Raw genomic sequence first — 22,945 nt, 5'->3', positions numbered from 1 at the left:
TGGAGGGCATTCCTGCTGGTGCTTGTGTCTAACTTACTATACCATATCTTCATTCATTTTATAAACTCTCTGTGTACAGTACTCAGAAAATCAGTTATGTGTTGCTAAGAAGGAGGTACTGTGCACAATATATGTTTGTTGACTGATTTGGGTTACTTTTTTGAACAATACTTTAAAATGTAGTCCACTGAAAAGATGTTTAATTCTAAAAATAAAGCATTAGATTTTGATTAACTTCTTCTGTTATCACCATCCTTCTTAAACAAGCACCCCAATTTTTGCATGGGAAAGATAACTCTGACAAGATATGAATCCTCATATATAGTAACAGATGCTCAATTAGCTTAGTGCACAGGTTCTCAAACTCGGTCCTCAGGACCCGACACAGTGCATGTTTTGCAGGTCTCCTCACAGAACTGCAAGTGAAATAATTAGCTCCACCTGTGGACCTTTTAAAATGTGTCAGTGAGTAATTAATACACCTGTGCACTTGCTGGGTTACCTGCAAAACATGCACTGTGTGGGGTCCTGAGGACCGAGTTTGAGAACCCCTGGCTTAGTGATATCATTCAGGTGCTTGAAAGATACGAACCCTAACACAGGTGGGGAGACCCCATGGTGTATAATGTTTTCATTGGATATATGGCGTGTTGCCTTTTAACAAATAGACTCATAAGAGGGATCTCTTTATGGCAACTTATAATTAGCACACAAGTAGTTACAATTACGTTTTGTTTCAAATGAGCACACCAAATAAAAAAAGTGACAAAGATAAGAGTAATATGCGTTCACCTATGTACATTTACACCATACTTATACCCCTTTCAGACCGGGACTGGTGGGTTGCACTGCTTCCCGGTTGCAATACGCCTCAGGCCCCTTTCACACTGGCGTCCGCAGCCTGGCATATTGCTGGGTTGGTGACTTCAGGGGTGATGGATGCGTGGGTGGCACTTGGAGTTCAGATGATCTCCAAGCGCCGCCCATCCATCAGTGTGAGCGGGATTCGGGTCTCATTGACCCGGCAACACATTCACACCACACAGCGACTTGGGTTAAAACCGTGATATTTCCCCTGGGCCCTTTCAGATCACACAGCAACATAGGTTATGTGTGCGCATGTGCAATAACCAGTGCTAGAAGCTGGTGGTCTGAAAGGGGTATAACTTACTCTCTCTCTGAATTACCAGGAGACTTTTGAATTTTGGGTGGCTTTTCGGGGAAAGAAAGCCAGTGTCCCAAATGCCATTCACTGTTGCCCACTTCCCAAAATAATTGGGTGATCCAGTATATATCCAATATTCCATGCGTTCACTAAATATGACATGATCGATTCTTGCCCCAAGTCCGTCCATGTTCCATCACTATTGTTTCTTGCCTATTTGCTGACTACCTCCTTGCTTCATCGATGGCTTTGTTTAGAAACATCTCATGATTTTGAACCTACAGTAAATGCTTGCACTGGATCGGGTTATGCATACGAACTTTGGTTCTGGTCCTTACTCACCAACTAAGCCTTGTGTACAAGGTCCTAGGAAACTGACTACAGTAAGAATATTACTCTTCAAGCAACAGTGGGAAAAGAAAAGGACTGAGAATAGGGATAACAGTGTGCAGTAGTCATGCTCTCTTTTGCATCCAAAATACAAAAGAAGGTTAACTAAAATACAGATGTTACATGAGCCCTATAAATTATGTAATGCATGATAAAATTTACCTTTAATGCTTATAAAAGGACATTTCAATTGCATTTTTTTTTTAATATGACAAAGAGTAACAGAAATAAAATAAAAAAATGGAAAAAAATACCTATAATGTCACTTACTGTACATGGGAAACATAACATAGATGTAACACAGCAGATGTTAAACATATACTGTATATTTCATTTTCACAAATTATGAACGTAGTGGGTGAAAATATATGTACGATATAGCCAGGGACTGTCACAGCTGACAGGGGTACTTTTTAATAGCTATCATTGCATTGAAATTGTAACACTAATTATCTTTTATTATCCTCTCACCCAGCTATTTATTCTATACTGCCCCAGAATCCTTTTCAGTATTTACTTGACGTTGCATGTATGATATCGTTCAAATCATTTATTGAGTGATGAATCATCACTGATGATGTCTCCAAGACTTACAGTGTATACTATTCAAGATGCAGAAAAGTATACACTGGGGGTAGATCACAAGATAACAATCAAAGGCACAAACAAATGATGTAAAACTTTCCCATTTATTTTAAGCATTTTGAAGACGGAAGGAATTTTAATTATGGTTTAATTTTAGCATTCTCATATTCTTTATTGCAAAATACAACTCCGTGGGAACTCCCCCCCCCCCCAGCTAAACACAATTTAAATCACTTTTATTATAAATGCAACAATTGTTGTACTGTCATTGTAACATATTTGTCTATGATTTACCAGAATATCTGCAGAATGCTGTGCTTTTTGTTGTATAATAGTTTGAATTGTTCATTTATTTTGTGTGATTCATAAAAAGCATTCTTAAATGATTTTGTTTTGCTATTGTCATCCTAAGGTGATGATTACAGAACAGGTATGGCAGTGCTGCTTTGTATGGGAAGTCTTTTGTCGAGAACAATGCAGTTGTCATGAAAGAGACTCTACAGTACCTTTTAGACGTAATTAACTTAACATGGTCTTCAAAAGAGATCTTTGTGCAAAAGCACAACTTGTTGGTCTAAAATATGCCTGTTTTATACTTGCAGTAAATAGAATTAAAGTAACTGCATTTTATCACAGGTGTTGATTTTTTGTGGTGTTGGCTTTTACATACTGTACTTATTCATTTGTAACTGGATATGTGCTGATTCTGTTTTTGCGTTTTAGTACATACTGTAAGTGAAATGCAAAGAAAAACCCATGTACGGAAATATATATAAAATATACCAGTGTTCCAATGACTGTACCGTACATGCAGACAAGATCAATATTACGAGTTTTAGACTTGTGCCCTCTTACATCTGGAGGTGTAATAGGAGCAGGCAAGTTTAAGTTAACTACAGTAAGGGTGCCTACACCTGTGGAGACTTGGCTCATCCCTAGAAATTTGTTTTTAAGGCATTGCATGCTTAGTGTAGACATACGTGGTGGTGATGACTTAACAGTATTTAGCTACTTCTGATTGGCTGCTTGCATATTGACCCCATCAGCTGATACTATGGTCACGGATACATCAAGTAACAGATGTATACTCTGACTTCTTATTTGAGGATGCTAATAGTTCATTACATTTTATGAGAATCATTCTTTTTTCATTTATTAATAACTGACAAATTACTATTCCTCTTGCATATGACACGTCATTAGATCATTTTGTGTAAGAAGAGAGTAACTTTCACTACTAACTCTGTCAGACCACATCTCTACACAATTGTGAGGGATACAGTAAGAATAGACATTTGTCAGCCTGATGCAGTGACATGGCAAGGAATTAGGGAAGTTCTACGGTGCCACTGCTCAGGGTCCCCCCCCCCCCCACCCCCTCCCTCTTCCGCCATGGTACCTGCATTGGACTTGCATAGTGCCTGGAATGGCCCATTGCAGTCTGTAAATCTGCCCACATCCCTAGAACGGATTATGTGAATTAATGTAATTAACGCAGACCAGTTTATTGTCTGCATTTTGTTATCATAACAAGTGCTACAGATTACAACTAATTACACCAGGTGTTTCAAATCCTATGGATGTACAATTTGTATCACAGTCCCCTGACGAAGTTGTGGAAATCTCAACAGAAAAACACATCACAAAAATTGCCACAAAAACCAGACCCACTGCCTACTTTCAAATATCCATCAGACCACCATAATTTCTACTGTCACTGTCAATTAAGAGGAGACCAGACATTTCATAGAACAGTAACCAGCTGTTTAGCAAATTTTGTTAAATAGTACTCGCAGCTTCCATTAACCAAATAATTTAATCTATGATTTCTTGGATTTTCTACTTTTTACTATAGTAGTATAAGTGGGGTATTTATCAAAGCTCGAACAAAGATAACATTGTGATAGATCGGCTGGGTACATACTAGAACAATCTCAGCACTATATGTAGTTTCCGGGAAAGTCAGAACGACATGTCGTCCAAATTGTTCAGTGTGTACCCACAATTGCATTCTCCCTTGGGTCACTTGCAACATCTTCTGGTTGGCCGTGCTGCATGGCTAACCTGAAGATATCAAGTACCGCATACCATGCGCAACATAGTATTGTACATTGTGCTGTCTTCCCCTGCATCGTGCAAATGTGTATGCATGACAGGGTCCTGTCTTTTATGTCAAATCGGTTGGGAACACATTGTTCTGATATGTACTTGGCCATAAAGATTCAGACAGTCAGCTTCTCCCTTATATACAGGGGTGTCAGAACGTTTTTAGGTTGGGGGGGGGGGCAAGACATAATCTGAGTTTGGCGCCCCTAGCTTACCAGCACATTGTGACAGTGGGTGACATGAAAGGGATATGTGTCGGGCATCATTATGATTATTAGCATTACCAGCAACATGGTAAGCATGGGATCTGGTTTGTATCCTAGCAGTCAAAATACTTACGTCGGAATACCGACACTGCACAGAATTCTGGCGTTGCCATACCGAATAGGATCACAATCCCAGCACCGGATCCTGGACATCTGTGTGCTGGGCAACCGGAGAGGTAAGCCGGGGGGGGAAGGTTAGGTTTAGGCTGCGGGGAGGTTAGGTTTAGGCCGTGGGAAAGGGGGGATTTGGGTTATGCACCCCCAGGGAGGGTTAGGCTCTAAGGGGAAGGGTTAGGCTGCGGGGAGGGAAGGTTAGGCACTAAGGGGGGAGGGTTAGTCACTAAAGAGGGGCGGGGGGGGGGGGTAGGGTTTGACTGCGGTGAGGGAGGGTTAGGTTTAGGCTGCGGGGATTGGAGGGTTAGGGTGAGGCTACAGGTAGGGAGGGTTAGGGGAGCAGAGGGGGAGGGTTGAGACACATAACTCCCAGGTGTCGGATTCTGTGCATGGGGATGCAGCTTTAGGTGTTCTGACAGTGTGCAGGCAGTTGAATAATATAAACTGTACCCTGGCTGATCTCTATGTCAGCTTGACTGTTCAGCCCCACGTACAGTACATAAGTTAGGTAAGCAATGGCTGCTTTCTGGTGTATTGCCAAACATGCAAAAGCAGGTACCTTGCAGTGGGCGTCCTCTCCCCAGTTTTTGCACTGGAAACATCATGAGATCAGACGTCACGGTCAGACCCCGGCCAGAAGCAGCAGTGTGTCAGCGCCAGCGGAGGAGGTCAGAGGAGGGGATGGAGGGAAACAGAAGCCCAGAACTAACTCCTTCCTCTTTGTCATGTCCTGCAGCCGGATGCGTACTTGGTGTACTATAATGAGTCAGTTTGACTCATTATTAGTACTGCTCATACTACTGCAGTGGGCCCCTTTGTTGCTTTGGGCCCCGGTGCAGTAGTTCCGCCGCTGCGCGACAGGTATCCAACCGCAGTGCTCCCATTGCCGGCGTGAGCAGGGGCAGAGGCGCTGGTATACAGGAGCACCATCAGCAGGAGGCAGATGCCAGGCAGAGAGAGAGGAGGGGAGGCAGATGTTGGGCAGAGAGAGAGGGGAAAAGATGATGGACTGCACGAGGGGGGCAGATGCTGGGTAGAAAGAGGGGGGACAGATGCTGCGGAGAGGGGGGCAGATGATGGGCAGAGAGAAAGGGGGACAGATGCTGCGGAGAGGGGGCCAGATGATGGGCAGAGAGAAGGGGGGACAGATGCTGTGGAGAGGGGGCCAGATGATGGGCAGAGAGACGGGGGACAGATGCTGCGGAAAAGGGGGCAGATGGGCAGAGAGAGGGGAGGCAGATGCTGGTCAGAGGGAAGGGGGACAGATGCTGCGGAGAGGGGGGCAGATGATGGGCAGAGAGAGGGGGAGCAGATGCTGGGCAGAGGGGGGGACAGATGCTGCGGAGAGGGGGGCAGATGATGGGCAGAAAGAGGGGGAGCAGATGCTGGACAGAGAGAAGGGGGACAGATGCTACGGAGAGGGGGACAGATGATGGGCAGAGAGAGGGGGAGCAGATGCTGGGCAGAGAGAAGGGGGGACAGATGCTGCGGAGAGGGGGCAGATGATGGGCAGAAAGAGGGGTAGCAGATGCTGGGCAGAGAGAAGGGGGGATAGATGCTGCAGAGAGGGGGACAAATGATGGGCAGAGAGGGGGGCAGATGCTGCAGAGAGGGGGGCAGATGATGGGCAGGGAGAGGGGTGGCAGATGCTTGACAGAAAGAAAACCATGTAGCAGTCAGAGAGAGAGAGAGAGAGAGAGAGAGACAGCAGCTGTATAGAAAGGGTGGCAGAGACAGGCAGGAGCTATGGAGACAGAGGAGTCAGGTTGAATACATTACTCACATTTAGACAAGGGCCATGCTGGGAGATCCTCCATGTTCCAGGGGTCAGAGGAGCATGTAACAGCTCCTCCAATCAGGGGCTCTTCTAATCAGCATGTGCCGAGCTCCTCCAATCACTGCTTGGCACATGTTCTTCTGACCCTATTGCTGATACCAGGGAGGGGAGGAGACGAGAGGCACCGCAGTGAGTTGCAGGGACTTCCCCTGCTGCTGCTCTCACAGTGAGTACGCTCTAACCCCTCCTCCCATCCCTGTGCTGCCAGCGCTGCTGCCTGTCATGTAGTGTGACAGGGGTAGCCGGCAGCAGCAGAGTAGCAGAGCACGGAGAGCGCCTCCCTGCTTTGCAGACTCTGAGCGGGTACCGCCGGACCTGGGCGCCGCCTCTCTCATGTTTGGGGGGAGCGAGCTGCCCCCTTGCCCCCCCTATTCCGACGCCCTTGCTTATATATTACAGACAATGGGGCAGATGTATTAACCTGGAGAAGGCATACGGAAGTGATAAACCAGTGATATGTGCAAGGTGATAAAGGCACCAGCCAATCAGATCCTAACTGTTAATTTACATATTGAGCTGATTGGCTGGTGCCTTCATCACCTTGCACATATCACTGGTTTATCACTTCCTTATGCCTTCTCCAGGTTAATACATCTGCCCCTGTGTTTGACAAAGGACAGGAGCTGCATTGGCATTTCTACAATTGGTGCTATGTGTGCGGAGAACACGGGTCCCCAGGTCTAGGAAGGGCCCACACCACAACACATTTTAATATTTACCTTTCCGGAGTCCAGCGTAGGGTGCGGCAGTCGCAGCGAAAATTGCAGCCAAAATGGCCACCACGCATGCACAGTAGTCAAATTGATTTCTGGAACATCGCACGCACCATGTTTCCAGAGACATGCGCATGCGCAGTAGACTCCGGCACAATGCCGGAGACTACTGCGCCGTGCAGAGGCGGTGGCCCACCCAGAGGTGCACATGGGCCCCCTCCTCTGTTAAAACGCTACTGAGCTGATTGGTTGGTACGTTATATCTCAGAATTTTATCTCTCTCAAAGCTTTGACAAATACCCCCCTAAATAAGAATGAAAAATGAGTATGGTGAGTGCAGAGCCTCTGTGATTTTTATTTAAACAATGTTGTCACATTGTATTTTGCACCCCAGATCTAGTAATAGTGAGTGCATTGGACTAATACCGTTTGTTTATTTGGTTAATTTCATTAATTTTTTTTGTGATCACCTCTTCTCAAGCACCTCTGTCAAATTATTTAATTTAACCTGTCTCAGCTGTTTTCCTACAGTAGGTGCTGTACAGCAGGTGTGTTTGGTGACTGTCTCACCTTTAAAAGACAAGGTGCAGAGAACTTTAAACCAGTTAGCATACCTAAAGTTAAACACTAATGTGATAGCAATGGCCACGTTTATAATTCTGAGTTATGGAGTCTTGCAGAAAAATAAGGTCCCTTGACGGGGGTTACAAGCTTAACTGTATTGATCAATAAATGAAGTAAACCCTGTTGTTTATTATGGTGAATGCAGAGCCTGTGTGAGATAGATAGACAGACAGCCAGATCGAGTGCTAGACTTATAGACCCTAATAGTCACTTCTCCTTTCCAGCTGCTTTTTACTTTTTGAGCTTATTGGCCAACAGCAATACTACAGAAGGGAAAGTTATATTTGTGTTATTGTACTACAGTACTTTGCTTTCTTCATTGAAAATTGTACAAATAATAGGGAACATACAATACCTTACTCTTGTAGAATTCCTTCACTGAAGGCTGAATTGAATCAAAATCTCCACTGATGTAATCAGGCAAATATCTTTATGATAAAGAAAAAGAGAAAAGTGAAAAGTGTATATTAAGGGTTTCCCTTTTAAAATACAGGTTGAGTATCCCTTGTCCAAAATGCTTGGGACCAGGGGTATTTTGGATATCGGATTTTTCCATATTTTGGAATAAATGCATACCATAATGAGATATCATGGTGATGGGACCTAAATCTAAGCACAGAAGGCATTTATGTTACATATACATCTTATACACACAGCCTGAAGGTCATTTTAGACAATATTTTTTATAATTTTGTGCATTAAACAAAGTGTGTCTACATTCACACAATTCATTTATGTTTCATATACACCTTATACACAAAGCCTAGAGGTCATTTAATACAATATTTTTAATAAATTTGTGTATTAAACAAAGTTTGTGTACATTGAGCCATCAAAAAACAAAGGTTTCCCTTTCTCACTCTCACTCAAGAAAGTCCGTATTTCGGAATATTCCGTATTTCGGAATATTTGGATATGGGATACTCAACCTGTATTACATTTTCTTGAATTATTAAAATTATTTTATTCTTTATGGAAAATCACTGGGGGACAATTGCTAGCCATGCAAAATAAATAACACTTTCTGTAATACTGAAAACTCTAACTATAAATACTATAATAGCTTTGATGCTTGAAAAAAATGTAAAATAGAATTTTCTTTATGCCTTGACATATAGAAGGTGCAACTGAAAAACAGACACAAAAGGAATTAAAGGGCGGCGTAAAGGGGGTATCCAATTAGCCACAATAAATCGGTCTCCAATTGCGGATCATGTTATCGCACCTATCTCAAGAGAAATCGTGTTATCGCAGCCTGCGCTCTCCTGTTTATCGCACCTATCCTATTCTAAATCGGCGATAATGGCAACTGCAAGATAATTCTTGTTGGCAAAAGCATAAGAGAAAGTGAGGAAATCCCAAACTAATATCGGAAAACATTATAGAAGTTTATTAATGGCGATAATATACCTAATTGGTGTAATTAAATCGGGTCAAATGGCTATTTTTTTTCTGCTAAATAAGTGCTTTCATTAAATTTGGGGTACATAAAAATGGGTATAAGTATATATTTGAGTCAATTTAGCAGACTTTAAAAAAAAAATGGAAACGGACTGATTACTTGTCCCACTCATACAGAACCCAAATATACCTGTCACATATCTTGTACCCCAATCACTTTGCATTTTTTTGACACCAAAAAAATAACATGTCATTATTGTCTAATGAAAAATAATTAAAAACCTCTAAGAGCCTAACTAGTCATTCAGGGGGGTTTCCAAGGGGTTCTGAGTCAAGTCCCGACATTTTTAGCTTAAAATAGGGATTTTGCACTACTTAACTACAGCTCTGATATGGTGAAGAACAAATCGCGACAAACCCTATGAAGACTTATCACAGCTAATAGGATACTGAATTATTTCATTTGCGATAATTTATTGCAGAACCGTGATATTGCGGCTAACTGGATACCCCCCTATGGAGTGCTTGATTTGTATGCAGCTCCACATGCAGCCACATATAGTGAATTTTTCCAAACTGTGGGGTAAATGTATGAAACATCAATATGGGGAAGACGCAGTATTAGTGCACGTTATATGCACTGATACCGCTTCTTCCCATGTATGACAGCGGCGGTGCGTGCCAAGTGACAGGGGCTATATGCTCCCCTGTCTATATTGGTGCTGCAATCTAGAAGATAACACGTCAATGTGCAGGGCAGTGAATGAACGGTCAGTAGCACTGACCGTTCCGACATCTGCTGCTATAGATTATGACAGCTGCAGGTGTCGTTGCCCATACACCACAGCCAGGGACAGCGCTTTATTTATTATTTTTATATTTTATTTTAATTTTTTATTTCATTCTACACTAGCACTTGGTTGCAGTTTACCCTGTTAGTTTGAAACATCCTAGCTGTCGGCATGATGGTGAGAGATACTGTAGGAACGTACATTTCCCCACCCTATTTTAAATGTTTTTTTTCAACGTACAGTAAGTACGGACCTCCTTCCCAGCCTCCTGCAATCCCCAAAGGTCGTGACAGCTGGTGGAGAGAAGTAATATACAGTATCTCCCACACTCAATATGGACAATGAGTGGGACTTCTCATCCAGCAGCTAAAGTTATATGTAGAAGTCATACATCATCCACTGCAAGCGGGTTAAAATTCACATTACAGATGTGTCCTCATACATCTAGCCTCAATACACCATGCATCCTGAGAGAATTAGTGGGACTGAGCTGATGGGTCTCATGCGACTATCCTTATGATGAGCATTTTTTTTCACCCGAAAATGCATCTTAGTCTCAACGCGATACAACTAGGATGCACTAAAAGACTGTGCTGATTAATTTGACATGCAACACTTAATCTGTGTGCGACTGAGTTTGTATACGAAGCACAGCGTAATTTAGCATGGAAAACATCTGCGGCAACTGCATTGTGCATTTAGTTTAAAAGACTTTTCCTAGATTCAGAGACTCAGTCGCACATAGATATACAAGTATTGCATATCAAATCAATCAACATAGTCTCCTGGTGTATCCCAACCACATCGTTTTGTGACAAAGACACATTTTTGTACAAAAAAGATGCTCGGTGCTAGCAGAGTCTCATGGGACCTGGCACACCACAAGGGGCTGCTTGCCACTACTGCAACAACATTGTATGAGGTCGTGTATGTGGAACATGTTAACTACTTCTTTGTGCTCATATCACTGAATCTTATGGCAAGTAATTTCCCGATCAGTAAATACATATCTTCCTGTACACCAAGACTGATTTCACTTTCCATACAGCAATCAATTTGAAAAACACGTGTGGGAGCAAAAATCTAAGTTACTTAAAAAAAACCACTCATGTTATATCACTTTATCTTTCCAGGGTGAAGGAAAAGGAACGAGTATATGACGGGTGCATTACGCACACAAAATGAAAGACCTGATTTCAATTAAATACTGACTGTAGTGGTAAGCTTGTCTGATTTTCATGTCATAAAATTACAGGTTGTGTATCTTCCAATTACAGAGAATTGTCAGATGAGCCACATATTCTGATTACTGAATCCATTAAACAACAAGCTCATTTCATGTTATTGTTATATACACATCTGACACAAGGACCAGAGCAATTACTGAATGTAAATTTACGCAGGCTGCAAAAATCACACACTTCTCTGCTAGTCTTGACTTTATTTAGCTGATATTACTCAGTTGTATACATTTTCTGATGTACTTATCCTGCAGGGCTTTTGGCGAAATGTGTATGGATTAATTTTTGCATTAAAGTATATACAAAATGCAATAACAGATGTTCATTCTTTGTAAAATGGACTGAAGGTCAATTCAATATGTATCAGTGGTTCTCAACCTGGACTAGGAGTACCCCAAGGGCAAGATTGTCACATTTCAGAGAATACCCCAGACAATCAGGAAATCAGTCCAGCGTGCAAGTAATCCTGGATGAGCAGTGTACAGAAATCCATCACCCCTAATATTTGTGACATGCAACAACACACTCGAGAGTTGCAGCCCTCTCTGATCCCATCCACAGCCTGGCTCAGTCAGTGGCAGCTCAGTCCCTCCAGAAGTGTTTTGCTGCCCTCAATATCTTGTATAAGCCAATTGATTTATGGCTGGGGGGGTCCTTACTGTAGTGAGTAAACTAAACAAAAGGTATCTACAACTGGGAATATACTGGGTAGGATGGTAACCCTGCAGCCACCACCACCACACAAACACAGATTCCACACTGTGTCAGTGACCCTCCCATATTCTCCTCTGTGACCAAGTGTGCCCCCCTCCCCCACAGACACACACATTCCATTTTACGTATGGGACAGTGTGGTTACATATATTCTAACAACTTATTTGTAGTCAAATAGCTTTATAATTATCTCTTAATGCAATGCAAGCGATTCCAACTTGCTTTCATCTCTGTGTCACACGCCATAGGCGGCGTTCACCGCGCTTACCCCTGCGTGCCTGCTGGTCTGTGTTGCGGTCTCCGCCTTCGGTGGTCCACGCGCTCCGGCGCCTGGCTGGCGCGGCTCCCGGCGTTTCCCCGGGGCAGGGGCGCCGCCATGACACCCGGCACCACGTGGTCGGGGAGCAGGTGACGTCATCAGACTGTTCCGCCAATCCAGCAGAGGCGGGAGATTCAAAGGCAGACGCCGGGCAGCGCCTCGGTGCCTGAGTATCGTCTTTTCCCCTGAAGTGGATGCCAGTGCTTCTGTCCTCGGCGGATCTCTCTGCAGCATACCCCAGTGTCTCCGGCACTTCCAGGTGTCAGTTGTTGCACAGCTTCCAGCTGCTGGGTTCCACTGCGCTCTAGCCACCAGTGCTTCTTGGAGTCAGCGTGGGCTGCAGGTTAAACGTCGCTCTCAAGTTATACAAGTCCTCAGTGTCTTTAACCCTCGCTCTCAAGTTATACAAGTCCACAGTGTCTTTAACCCTCGCTCACAAGTTATACAAGTCCTCAGTGCCTTTAACCCTCGCTCTCAAGTTATACAAGTCCTCAGTGCCTTTAACCCTCGCTCTCAAGTTATACAAGTCCTCAGTGTCTTTAACCACAACTCACAAGTTCTTCAAACCATCAGTGTCTTTAACCACAGCTCTCAAGTTCTTCAAATCATCAGTGTCTTAACCACCGCTCTCAAGTTCTTCAAATCATCAGTGTCTTAACCACCGCTCTCAAGTTCTTCAAATCATCAGTGTCTTTAACCACCTCTCTCAAGTTCTTCAAATCATTAGTGTCTTTAACTACCGCTCTCAAGTTCTTCAAATCATCAGAGTCTTAATCACCACTCTCAAGTTCTTCAAATCATTTGTGTCTTTTAACCACTGCTCTCAAGTTCTTCAGTCACCAGTATCTTTTACCATCACTCACAAGTACTTCCTGGACATTTCTCCATACGCTCCTTCTCTGTTATGTGACATTGTGTTGCTCTCTTCCTGCAATAAAGTCCTTTAATATTTTCACCAAGCTTTACTGTCAGAGTCCTGTATGAGGAAGACCTATATCAAGCCATCCCTGTTCCGACCCAACTGTGGTTCCTCTCCCTTACCATCGGGAGAACCCCCGAGTTCACAACACCCCCAACCTAGGTCAGTGACACTCTGCACCAGTCACAACTTGTTAAGGGCCCTACACACTGGTAAATATTTTTGAAAGATATGAAAGTTATCGCTAAAAAATGTATGAAATATCATTCATATCGTTCAGTGTAGAGGCATCGATGATTAACGATGCGCATTCCCGCAGTCCTTCATCGTTGGTCTATCATCGTTTATCACTGCAAGCCAATTTGGAAGATATCGTTGTATGCAATTTCAAATCGTTCATTAAAATCGTCCAGTGTGTATGCTCAAAATCGTTATTCAAAAAATTGTTCACCGATCATATCGTTCGTCGTCAAACTCGGCGAAATAGCCCAATGTGTAGGGCCCTTTAGTCTACTGAATATACACAGGTGTAGTATGATGAGTTTGTATATTGTCCCTTTAATGGCATGGCTTTCCTTAAATGGTAAAAAAAAAAGCACCGATAATTAGCTGCTAACTAATATCGACCCTAGTGTGTGTTTGTGTGTTGTAACCTACTATGTGGCAAAGACCTATGTAAACAATAAATATAATCTGAATAATAAAAATAAAAATAAAATAATAATAATAATTAATGCATATATTTGCCGGACGGGGAACAAATAGGCAAGTGCATGACTATTTTACTTCCATCTTCAGCAAACTTTAAAAAGTATATTTTCACTTGAACACAGATTAAAACCACGCATAATCATTAAAATAATTTAAGGAAAACATTTGTCGCAAGTTCCACTGGGGGATAATTTTAGAATTGGAAAACTAAACAAAGAAAAAAACAGGAGGATTAAAGAGAAATGGGTAATTGCTGTGGATGGAAAAACTCTATCAGGGGAGTTTCAATTAAAAGACAACAAGCCATACGTTTAATTAGAATGGGGAAGCATTTCAAAAGCCTACAGTGTTTACATAAATAAGATGTAATCCTTATTAACCTGCAGAGAGCATAATGGGCAATCCACCAATGTCCTGTAGAATACTGATGCATTAATTTTCTCTCTACACATTTCCATTTGGGAGCTATTAACAGTAATGTTCTCACATACCAGTCACTATAAAGAAATAATGTTTGCTTTCTTATATTAACCCATTCAGCACATATTGTACTGGTGCAATGTAAACTTCTGTCAGCAAAGTTCTCTTTACAATGTACACGGCCAATATGCTTATAGTACTGTTTTCCACTATTATCAAAGCCTAATTTTACATGAATTCATCTTACATTGGGGGTCATTCTGAGTTGTTCGCTCGTTGCCGATTTTCGCAATGGAGCGATTAAGGCAAAAATGCGCATGCGCATGGTACGCAGCGCGCATGCGCTAAGTATTTTAGCACAAAACTTAGTAGATTTACTCATGTCCGAACTAAGAATTTTCATCGTTGAAGTGTGATTGACAGGAAGTGGGTGTTTCTGGGCGGAAACTGACCGTTTTCTGGGAGTGTGCGGAAAAACGCAGGCGTGTCAGGATAAAACGCGGGAGTGTCTGGAGAAACGGGGGAGTGGCTGGCCGAACGCAGGGCATGTTTGTGACGTCAAACCAGGAACGAAACGGGCTGAGCTGATCGCAGTGTAGGAGTAAGTCTCGAGCTACTCAGAAACTGATAAGAATTATTTATTCGCAATTCTGCTAATCTTTCGTTCGCTATTCTGCTAAGCTAAGATACACTCCCAGAGGGCGGCGGCCTAGCGTGTGCAATGCTGCTAAAAGCAGCTAGCGAGCGAACAACTCGGAATGAGGGCCATTGTACAGTACATCTCCATGTATTTTAGATATTACTCTCTTTTCTAAATAGCAATATATAAAGCATGACTCTGAACTTCAAGCATTAATTCAAGTTTGCATATTTAAAATACCAAGGATGTTATAAACAGAGATCAACTTCCTCAGCACATACTGTAGCACCTATGCAACTGGCATGAAGGCAGAAATAAGATTTATTTAATAAAGGCATTAAAGATAAATGAAACATTATAACCACTGCAATGATGACACATACATTTCTATTTACTAAGAGGAGAAAGCCCCTCCAGATATTAGTGATTTATCCTCTCGTCTTGAGAGGTATGTTTATTAAATGAAGTACAGAAAGGAATACAACATTTTTGCAGTCCACACAGAAATATATGGGGACTGTTTATACAAATGAATATAGGGTATATGGTTAGCATACCGCTCGTCAGGATCCCAGCTGTTACAATACCAACGCCGGGATCCTGACTGGGGCACCATACCGCTGCCGGTATACCGGCGAGGTAGGGGATTACCTCTCTATAGGTGTCCATGACACCCATAGAGGGAGAATAGAACCTGTGGCGAGCGCCGCAAGCCCGCAAGGGGCTTCGTTGCGCTTGCCCACCCCTGCCGGCATTCCACCGCTTGGGATGCCAATGTTGGTATACTGACCTTCGGCATTCTGTGCGGTGGGATACCATACCGATTGCTACATTAATAAATTTGCCCCAAAGAATTTTTTTTTTTGAAAAAGAGAAAGTTTTTTCTTTTAGCACTTACCTGCATTCGCCAACGGGGATGCATGCACGATGGAATTAGACATTTCACTTTTCCCAAGACCCTGCTTTGCGCATAGATCAGTGCATGCACATAATGACCCCATTTTCATCTGGAACTGGAAACCCAATAAGGGCTTTAATGCCAATGTGCTCCTGTGAATGCTCACAAAAGCAGACTGGCGCCTTGGGAGCAGATGGACTGGCACGGCTGGACCCGCCTCATCCACAGGCCCCATAGACACTGCTGTACTCCCTGCATTTAAGGATGTGTCATCGCTGAATGCATGTATTTGTCTAATAAACATGTCCAAATATAGTCCAACTTCCCAGTTCGAGGAGCACCCCTGTGCATATGTTCTGTGCAAAAGTTTCCCGAACTATCCTGTCTCATATTACTTTTGGACCATCCCCTCAGTTCACCTACTCCATGTTTCTCCATAAATACTGTTCATTTAAACTGTTTAAGCATTCAATAAATCATGACAGAAAGAGAACAAGAATATGTTTCTTGATTGTAAATTTTTATATTTTTATTACATTGGTAAATAACAAAAATATCCTATGCAATATAGGCAAAGTTGTATCTATGCTTACTAAAAAATTGGGAGGTCTAAGCCATCTTCAGCTTTCATATTTGGGGAGAGCAAATTTACTGAGAATTATTTATTTTCCAAAGATCCTATACCCGTTACAGGTGCTTCCTATTATTTTATCCAAATCAGATGTCTTATCTATAACTTGGCTGTTCCGTAATTTTATATGGAATAATAAAAGAGCTAGAATAAGTATGATTAAACTATACCAACCAAAGAAAAATGGAGGAATTAATTTCCCTGATATACTAACGTACAATTACGCTGCACTATTTTGTAACCTTAAAGATTGGTTGACGACTTGCCAAACCTAAGCCAATACCACACTAGAACAAAATTTCATGCCTCAAATATCTCTGGTGGCCTTTTAACATCTAACTAATGCTGAACTCCCTTTTGAAATTTTAAACAATCCACTCCTTATGTCCACTAGAAAACTTTGGCTACTTTTAAACCATAAATAAATTTAACCGAAACGCCACTATACATTTACCATTTATTCATAATCCAAATTTTCAGGATGGTATGGCATCACAAGTCTTTTTTAACTGGGCAAAGTAGGATTTATGTACTGGAACTCATGAGTAAACATTCTTACAAACCCCTCTCTTATTCTGAGGCTGTGGCTAAATTTCCGGTGATAGGAAGGTCAAATTTTTCATATCTACAAGCCCAACACTGGGGGTAATTCCAAGTTGATCGCAGCAGGAAATTTTTTAGCAGTTGGGCAAAACCATGTGCACTGCAGGGGGGGCAGATATAACATCTGCAGAGAGAGTTAGATTTGGGTGGGTTATTTTGTTTCTGTGTAGGGTAAATACTGGCTGCTTTATTTTTACACTGCAATTTAGATTGCAGATTGAACTCACCACACCCAAATCTCTCTCTCTCTCTGCACATGTTATATCTGCCCCCCTGCAGTGCACATGGTTTTGTCTAACTGCTAAAAAAATTCCTGCTGCGATCAACTTGGAATTACTCCCACTATGTGAGCAGGATTTCTAATCTCTTCCTGGCGGGGGATAAAGGTAGCCTCCTGGACACTTCTTTATTGACACCTTATTTAACTAAAGGAGCGATATCTGCATATTATAAATTTCTCAGAGATCCTTTAGATTATTCTAATATGACTACGGGTCTTTCTCAGTGGTTTGTACACTTTCCATCAATAACAGCGGAGAATTTATTGAAACAACTGGAATACTTGATCACTACCTTTCCAATGGCTACATTTTCAGAGATGTTTTATAAGATTTTCCATCGTGCATATATTTCTCCAGCTAGAGGGTATCAAATGGGTACTGTATTTTGGAAAACTCAACGTGTCTTAAATCCTTTCATTAGTCTGCAGACCTTTTTCATTGTTTTTGGAGATATCCATACAGTATATTAAACATTTCTGGCACCAGATTGGTCACTTTACTATGGAACATTTAGTTAATTTCATACCACTAACACCTGAATGAGTGATCTTTGGTATGCTGCCAGCTGATATCAGAATTCCTAGAGGAGTGAGGAAACTGTTATTAGCGATATCATCGGCAACTCGAAAAACCATTCTGAAACTATGGACTCAAAACACTCAACCTTCTATTGCATTGTTTAAGGAAAACATTTTCTTTATATTTCATATGGACTGGTTGGAGGCTTCTCTCCAAAAAGAGTATCATGTTAAACAGTTTTTTGACTCGTGGGAAAGCTACTTGGACATTCTACCACGTTCCACTAAAGACTCTGTACTAAAATGCTACTAAAAAACACAGGTTTTTCTTAAGCACCCTCCAATCATCCTTAATGCTTAAACATTTTTATCTCTGGTCTTCGCATTTGTCACTTCTGATATGGGTTAGGTACATGACATATATTATATGATTTCTTAATGGTGATCCTGACACAGACATATTGATTCACTTATTATGCAATTGTCTTGCTTATTTTTTCTGATATTTGCTGTTTTATTGAAGTTTCTATAAAAGAAATTGTTTAAAAAAAAATGCTATGCCTCATGAAAAGAGTATGGTTGGTATATGCACTCTCTTCAGTGCTCAGAATAAATCCCCAGAAAATAGGGCTTTGTGAGTGAATCTATACACGTCAATTTATTTGTGCTGCCCAACATACTGTATGTAAATTTGAATAAGAACAGGGATAAATGTTAAAGTCCAATTAATTTTTTTAATCAGTATGTAAGATTAGCTGATTTTACAACAACAACAAGAAATCCTCTAGTACAGATCTCATAGTTTTGGGGTTTCAGAGCAACATATGCTTAATAAAATAAAAATGGGACATTCGCATAAATATACATAATATAGCTCAGAAAGAAATAAAAAAATCCATAGCAAATGTACCAAACATACAAAGGAATAGTAAGTAAAGTGTTCTATGCTTGACAGAAAGAGAACTACAGACTGGGAGCAGGAGATATTTTTAATAACAGGGTTCACGACTATGTAATAGAAGAACAAGCATTATATTCATTATATCAGCCTCTAGCACCTTCAAGCCTCACTGCTGGAGTAGATGAAATTTCTAGGCAAGATGAAATACAGTGTTTATAGCCCTTCATGAGGCTTGGATTTAGAGAGTATCTCCGTCAACAGTAGGCAGGGTATTGACAGGTATTGTACACAACAGCCAAATGCAGGAAAACAATCTTCTATTTAAAACTTTAATTCCGTTTTTTTACTTTTACATGTTGCTATATGAAGGTCAACAAAACAGTGTTATGTACGTAGGCAGTGAAATGTTTTAGCTTGCCTATAAACTGAAGACTGCTTTGAATACTGAGCTTTGTAATATTATTTTAAATTGTTTCTGTGTTGTTTCTTTTTATATTTTAAATTTAAGATAAAACATTAAAATAACTAGGAACATCAAAAGCAAAGTTATATAACAAAGTAATATAACAATATACAGTAGATGTAGGCAGCGCTGTAGCCTAAATATGTACATATGAGTGAATAACCACTTTTTTTATCAGTTCACACAAAGCAGATGTATTTACAGTCAACTTGCATTCAACACTGCATCAGCTCCTGCATGTACAAGCCAAAATATGCCGGATGGTTAGGAACTGCAAATCAATAATGCAGGTTATGTGGTTCAGACCAACTTCTGGAAAAACCTTAGATTTGCCACTGATTAAACCAGGGGTGGGCAATAAGTGTTCTTCCAGATGCTGTAGGACAACACATACCAGCATGCCCTGCCACAGTTTTGCTATTTGGCCATGCTGAATCTGTTAAAGGGCATGCTGGGATGCATAGTTCAACAGCAGCTGAGGATGGCTTATTGCTTACTTACGGATTAAACTGACCAATTCTCAGTCTCACTCACAGTGCAGCCTGCCTTTGGGTGTTGGCTGGTTCCACACTGATATAATCTAGATATTAATGCACTTGCAGCTAAGGGTTAACCTTTCCTCTAAATATTTAGACAACAAAATGAAGAAAAAGTAATCCCTTCCCTTGAGTTGGCCAAATCCTGCTCCTATCCACCCAGATTTTTTTTTTCTTTTTGGAAGAAACTCCACCCCTTTCAAGATCTACAGATCTGGATATTTGGCATTTTAAGCAGAATTTAACACAAATAAAAGCATCAAAGTAAAACCACAGCATCACTGATCATTGATCTTTCTACCTAGCTGCTAAATCTGTACACACAGACAGCAATATAAGCAGGCCAGAGTCAAGAGAATGAAACTGCTGAAACACAGGGAAAGAAAGAATTATGCAAAGCCCTAAACCACCAACAGATATAATTCATGAAAGTTCGTAGGCTCTTGCATTATCTTTACATTCTCTACTCATGTCATCTTTTAGATAAGGCAAATTATGCTTTTTACCATAATTTTTGTTTCCGTATTGCATAATGCATATGGTGATTGTGGCATCATGACTCCGCTCCCGCTATACAGTGCAAGAAAACACACATTACACAGTAGGGGGAGGGGCTATAATGACATGACTCAGCACGAATCACGTCATCGGATCTCCTCAGAACGCCCACTTGTGCTCTGTAAGTGGGCGGGTGAGGGGGTGTACGGGGGTGCTCTGAGCAGCTAGCAGGGGAAGCGGGAGACTTGCACACCTTTCCAGGGGGCCAGGAGCTACACCCGATTTTCAGGATCCCACGGCCATTCCAGGAGGGTAGGCAAGTATTGTGAAAAACTCACATCTATATTGCAGTGTAAAAATTAAGCTACTTTAAAAATTATATTTTCACTTTTTTTGCAGGGGGGTCAGCTATTTCAATACAGTCTTATTACCAGACTTGGATAAATCTGGACTTACTGTAGATGCACCTTCTTACCATTGGCAGGTTCTAAAGTATCCATAAAGAAAATGGCTGGGGCTGATGTTTGATTGATGTAAAGCAACCAACCCAATAATAAAAGATCACTCCTTCCCTTACATTATCCCCACTGGTACTTATGAATAGACAAAACAATTATAAGATATACTGTACTGTAACCATGGCATTCAGCTTCTCTCCAAGGCAACAGTCTCCTTAATCTGTGATCAAATCACTATATTATTTGAGCTTCCTTCAACCTACTAGATAACTTGAGGGGACACCAGTTTTGGAAAGTCAATGAATCCTTATAAAATAATTCCTTATTTTAAAGTATAGACATCCAGACATTTATAAAACTATGCAAATATTTCTACTGTGTGGGAAGCTGAAAAAAATCAGTAATACGAGTAAATGAGTAGACTCTTCCACCTCCCAGTTGCAACCATCAGCTTGAACAGATATAAAACCAGTTATAAACAAATACTGAATCTGAAATGAGAAATCCAACCAATATTTAAAAAAAAAAAAAAACAACAAAAGAATTTGCTGCATTAAAGAAAAATTGTATGAAAAAAATAACAAAGCACTATACTCGTGTAGAAAATGTATTTGAAAAAAAAAAAAAAGCCTCACAAGTCATCATGTCCATGAGGTATACTAAAGGGAGCCTCAGTTATTAACCTTTACCCAATTTTACGAATCACTTTAGAACATCCTTATTCCTTAAAATCTTCTATTATTCAAAAATAATTAAAGAGTTGAAGACTCCCAAAGCTGAACTGAACCACTGCTCAAATGCTTAACGCAAATATACCTGGAGAATAGATAAAATTGGGAGTTAAGTCTCGCAATTACTCTTAAACAGTATATACTGTTTATCTGATCAGAGCTGGTTGCCCTGGCATTGTACTCAACAGAAAGTCAGTAGTACAAAATAACGGTTCCGGTATGAATGGTCGACCATGTTATGGTCGACAGTCATTAGGTCGACCACTATTGGTCGACATTGACATGGTCGACATGGACACATGGTCGACACGTGAAAATGGTCGACACATGAAAAGGTCAACATGAGTTTTTTAACTTTTTTGGGTGTCGTTTTTTGCATAAAGTGACTGGGAACCCCAATTAGTGCACTGCGTCCCCTCGCATGGCTCGCTTCGCCCGCCATGCTTCGGGCATGGTGCCTTCGCTCCGCTACCGCTTCGCTCGGCACAGATTACCGTTCCAATCGTAGTCTATGTGGATCGTAAAGTATGGAAAAGTTCCCCAAAAGAAAAAAAAGTTAAAAAAATCACGTCGACCTTTTCATGTGTCGACCATGTGTCCATGTCGACCATGTCAATGTCTACCAATAGTGGTCGACCTAATGACTGTCGACCATAACATGGTCGACCATCTGAACGGATACCCAAAATAACAGCAGCTTAAAAGTACAAAATAATTGAAAGTTGTAATAATGCAACTACTGTATAACCAATTTTATTTATTTGCTATTTATTTATCAACAGTTTCTTATAAAGTGCACCAAAACAAATACGGGTGGTCTTCAGTTTGCCGGCTGTTGGGATCCCAGCGCACAGTATACCGGCGCCGGAATCCCGCCACCCGGCAAACCGATACTTTTTCTCCCTATTGGGGTCCACAACCCCTTGGAGGGAGAATAGACAGCGTGCCCGCAGCATGGCGAGCGCAGCAAGCCCACAAGGGGCTCATTTGCGCTCGCCCAGCTGTCGGTATGCTGGCGGTCGTGATTCTGGCGACGATATCATACCATACTACACCCACAAATACAGGTGGTGCTGCTAATTGCACACTAAAAAACTGTCAGACTCAAAACTTAATTAACTTAATGTTAGAAAGAACATAAAAAAACAATCACAGTATAACAGTTAATGACCACATTGCGGTTAATGTGGCACCACATAAAAAATAAATACAAATGCAGTCCACATTCACAGCTGTTTTAGTCTTTCACATCCTTGGGAATTGTGCATTATACCTAAAAACGGTATCCAACCTTTCATACATGCATCGACTGCTATTCACATTCAGTGCATATAACTATAGACTGCATTTGTATCTACCTGGAGAAGCGTGGCAGGTCTGAAATGCATAGTAAATTTAGTGTTGTGATTATGTACTGCAGCGATTTCTGTGTGTATTAATATGCACTGTGAACTTATCAGTGACCTATAAG

The 22,945-nt window shown here is 41.4% G+C and overlaps 1 protein-coding gene across 7 annotated transcripts in view; it reads right to left on the bottom strand.

Moving 5' to 3' along the window:
* TPK1 (thiamin pyrophosphokinase 1) overlaps positions 1 to 22,945 on the bottom strand; it is a 1,127,731-nt gene that overhangs the window by 612,533 nt on the left and 492,253 nt on the right. For all 7 annotated transcript variants that reach the window (XM_063922440.1, XM_063922443.1, XM_063922447.1 and 4 more), the window contains one exon: positions 8,156 to 8,228. In XM_063922440.1, the coding sequence (XP_063778510.1) occupies positions 8,156 to 8,228 (73 nt within the window). The remainder of the gene's footprint in view (positions 1 to 8,155; positions 8,229 to 22,945) is intronic.

This window comes from Pseudophryne corroboree, chromosome 5 (genome assembly GCF_028390025.1).
Source record: "Pseudophryne corroboree isolate aPseCor3 chromosome 5, aPseCor3.hap2, whole genome shotgun sequence".
NCBI classification, from domain to species: Eukaryota; Metazoa; Chordata; class Amphibia; order Anura; family Myobatrachidae; genus Pseudophryne; species Pseudophryne corroboree.
The sequence above is the reverse complement of the archived record's forward strand: the minus strand, read 5'-3'. Positions and strand labels throughout refer to the sequence as shown.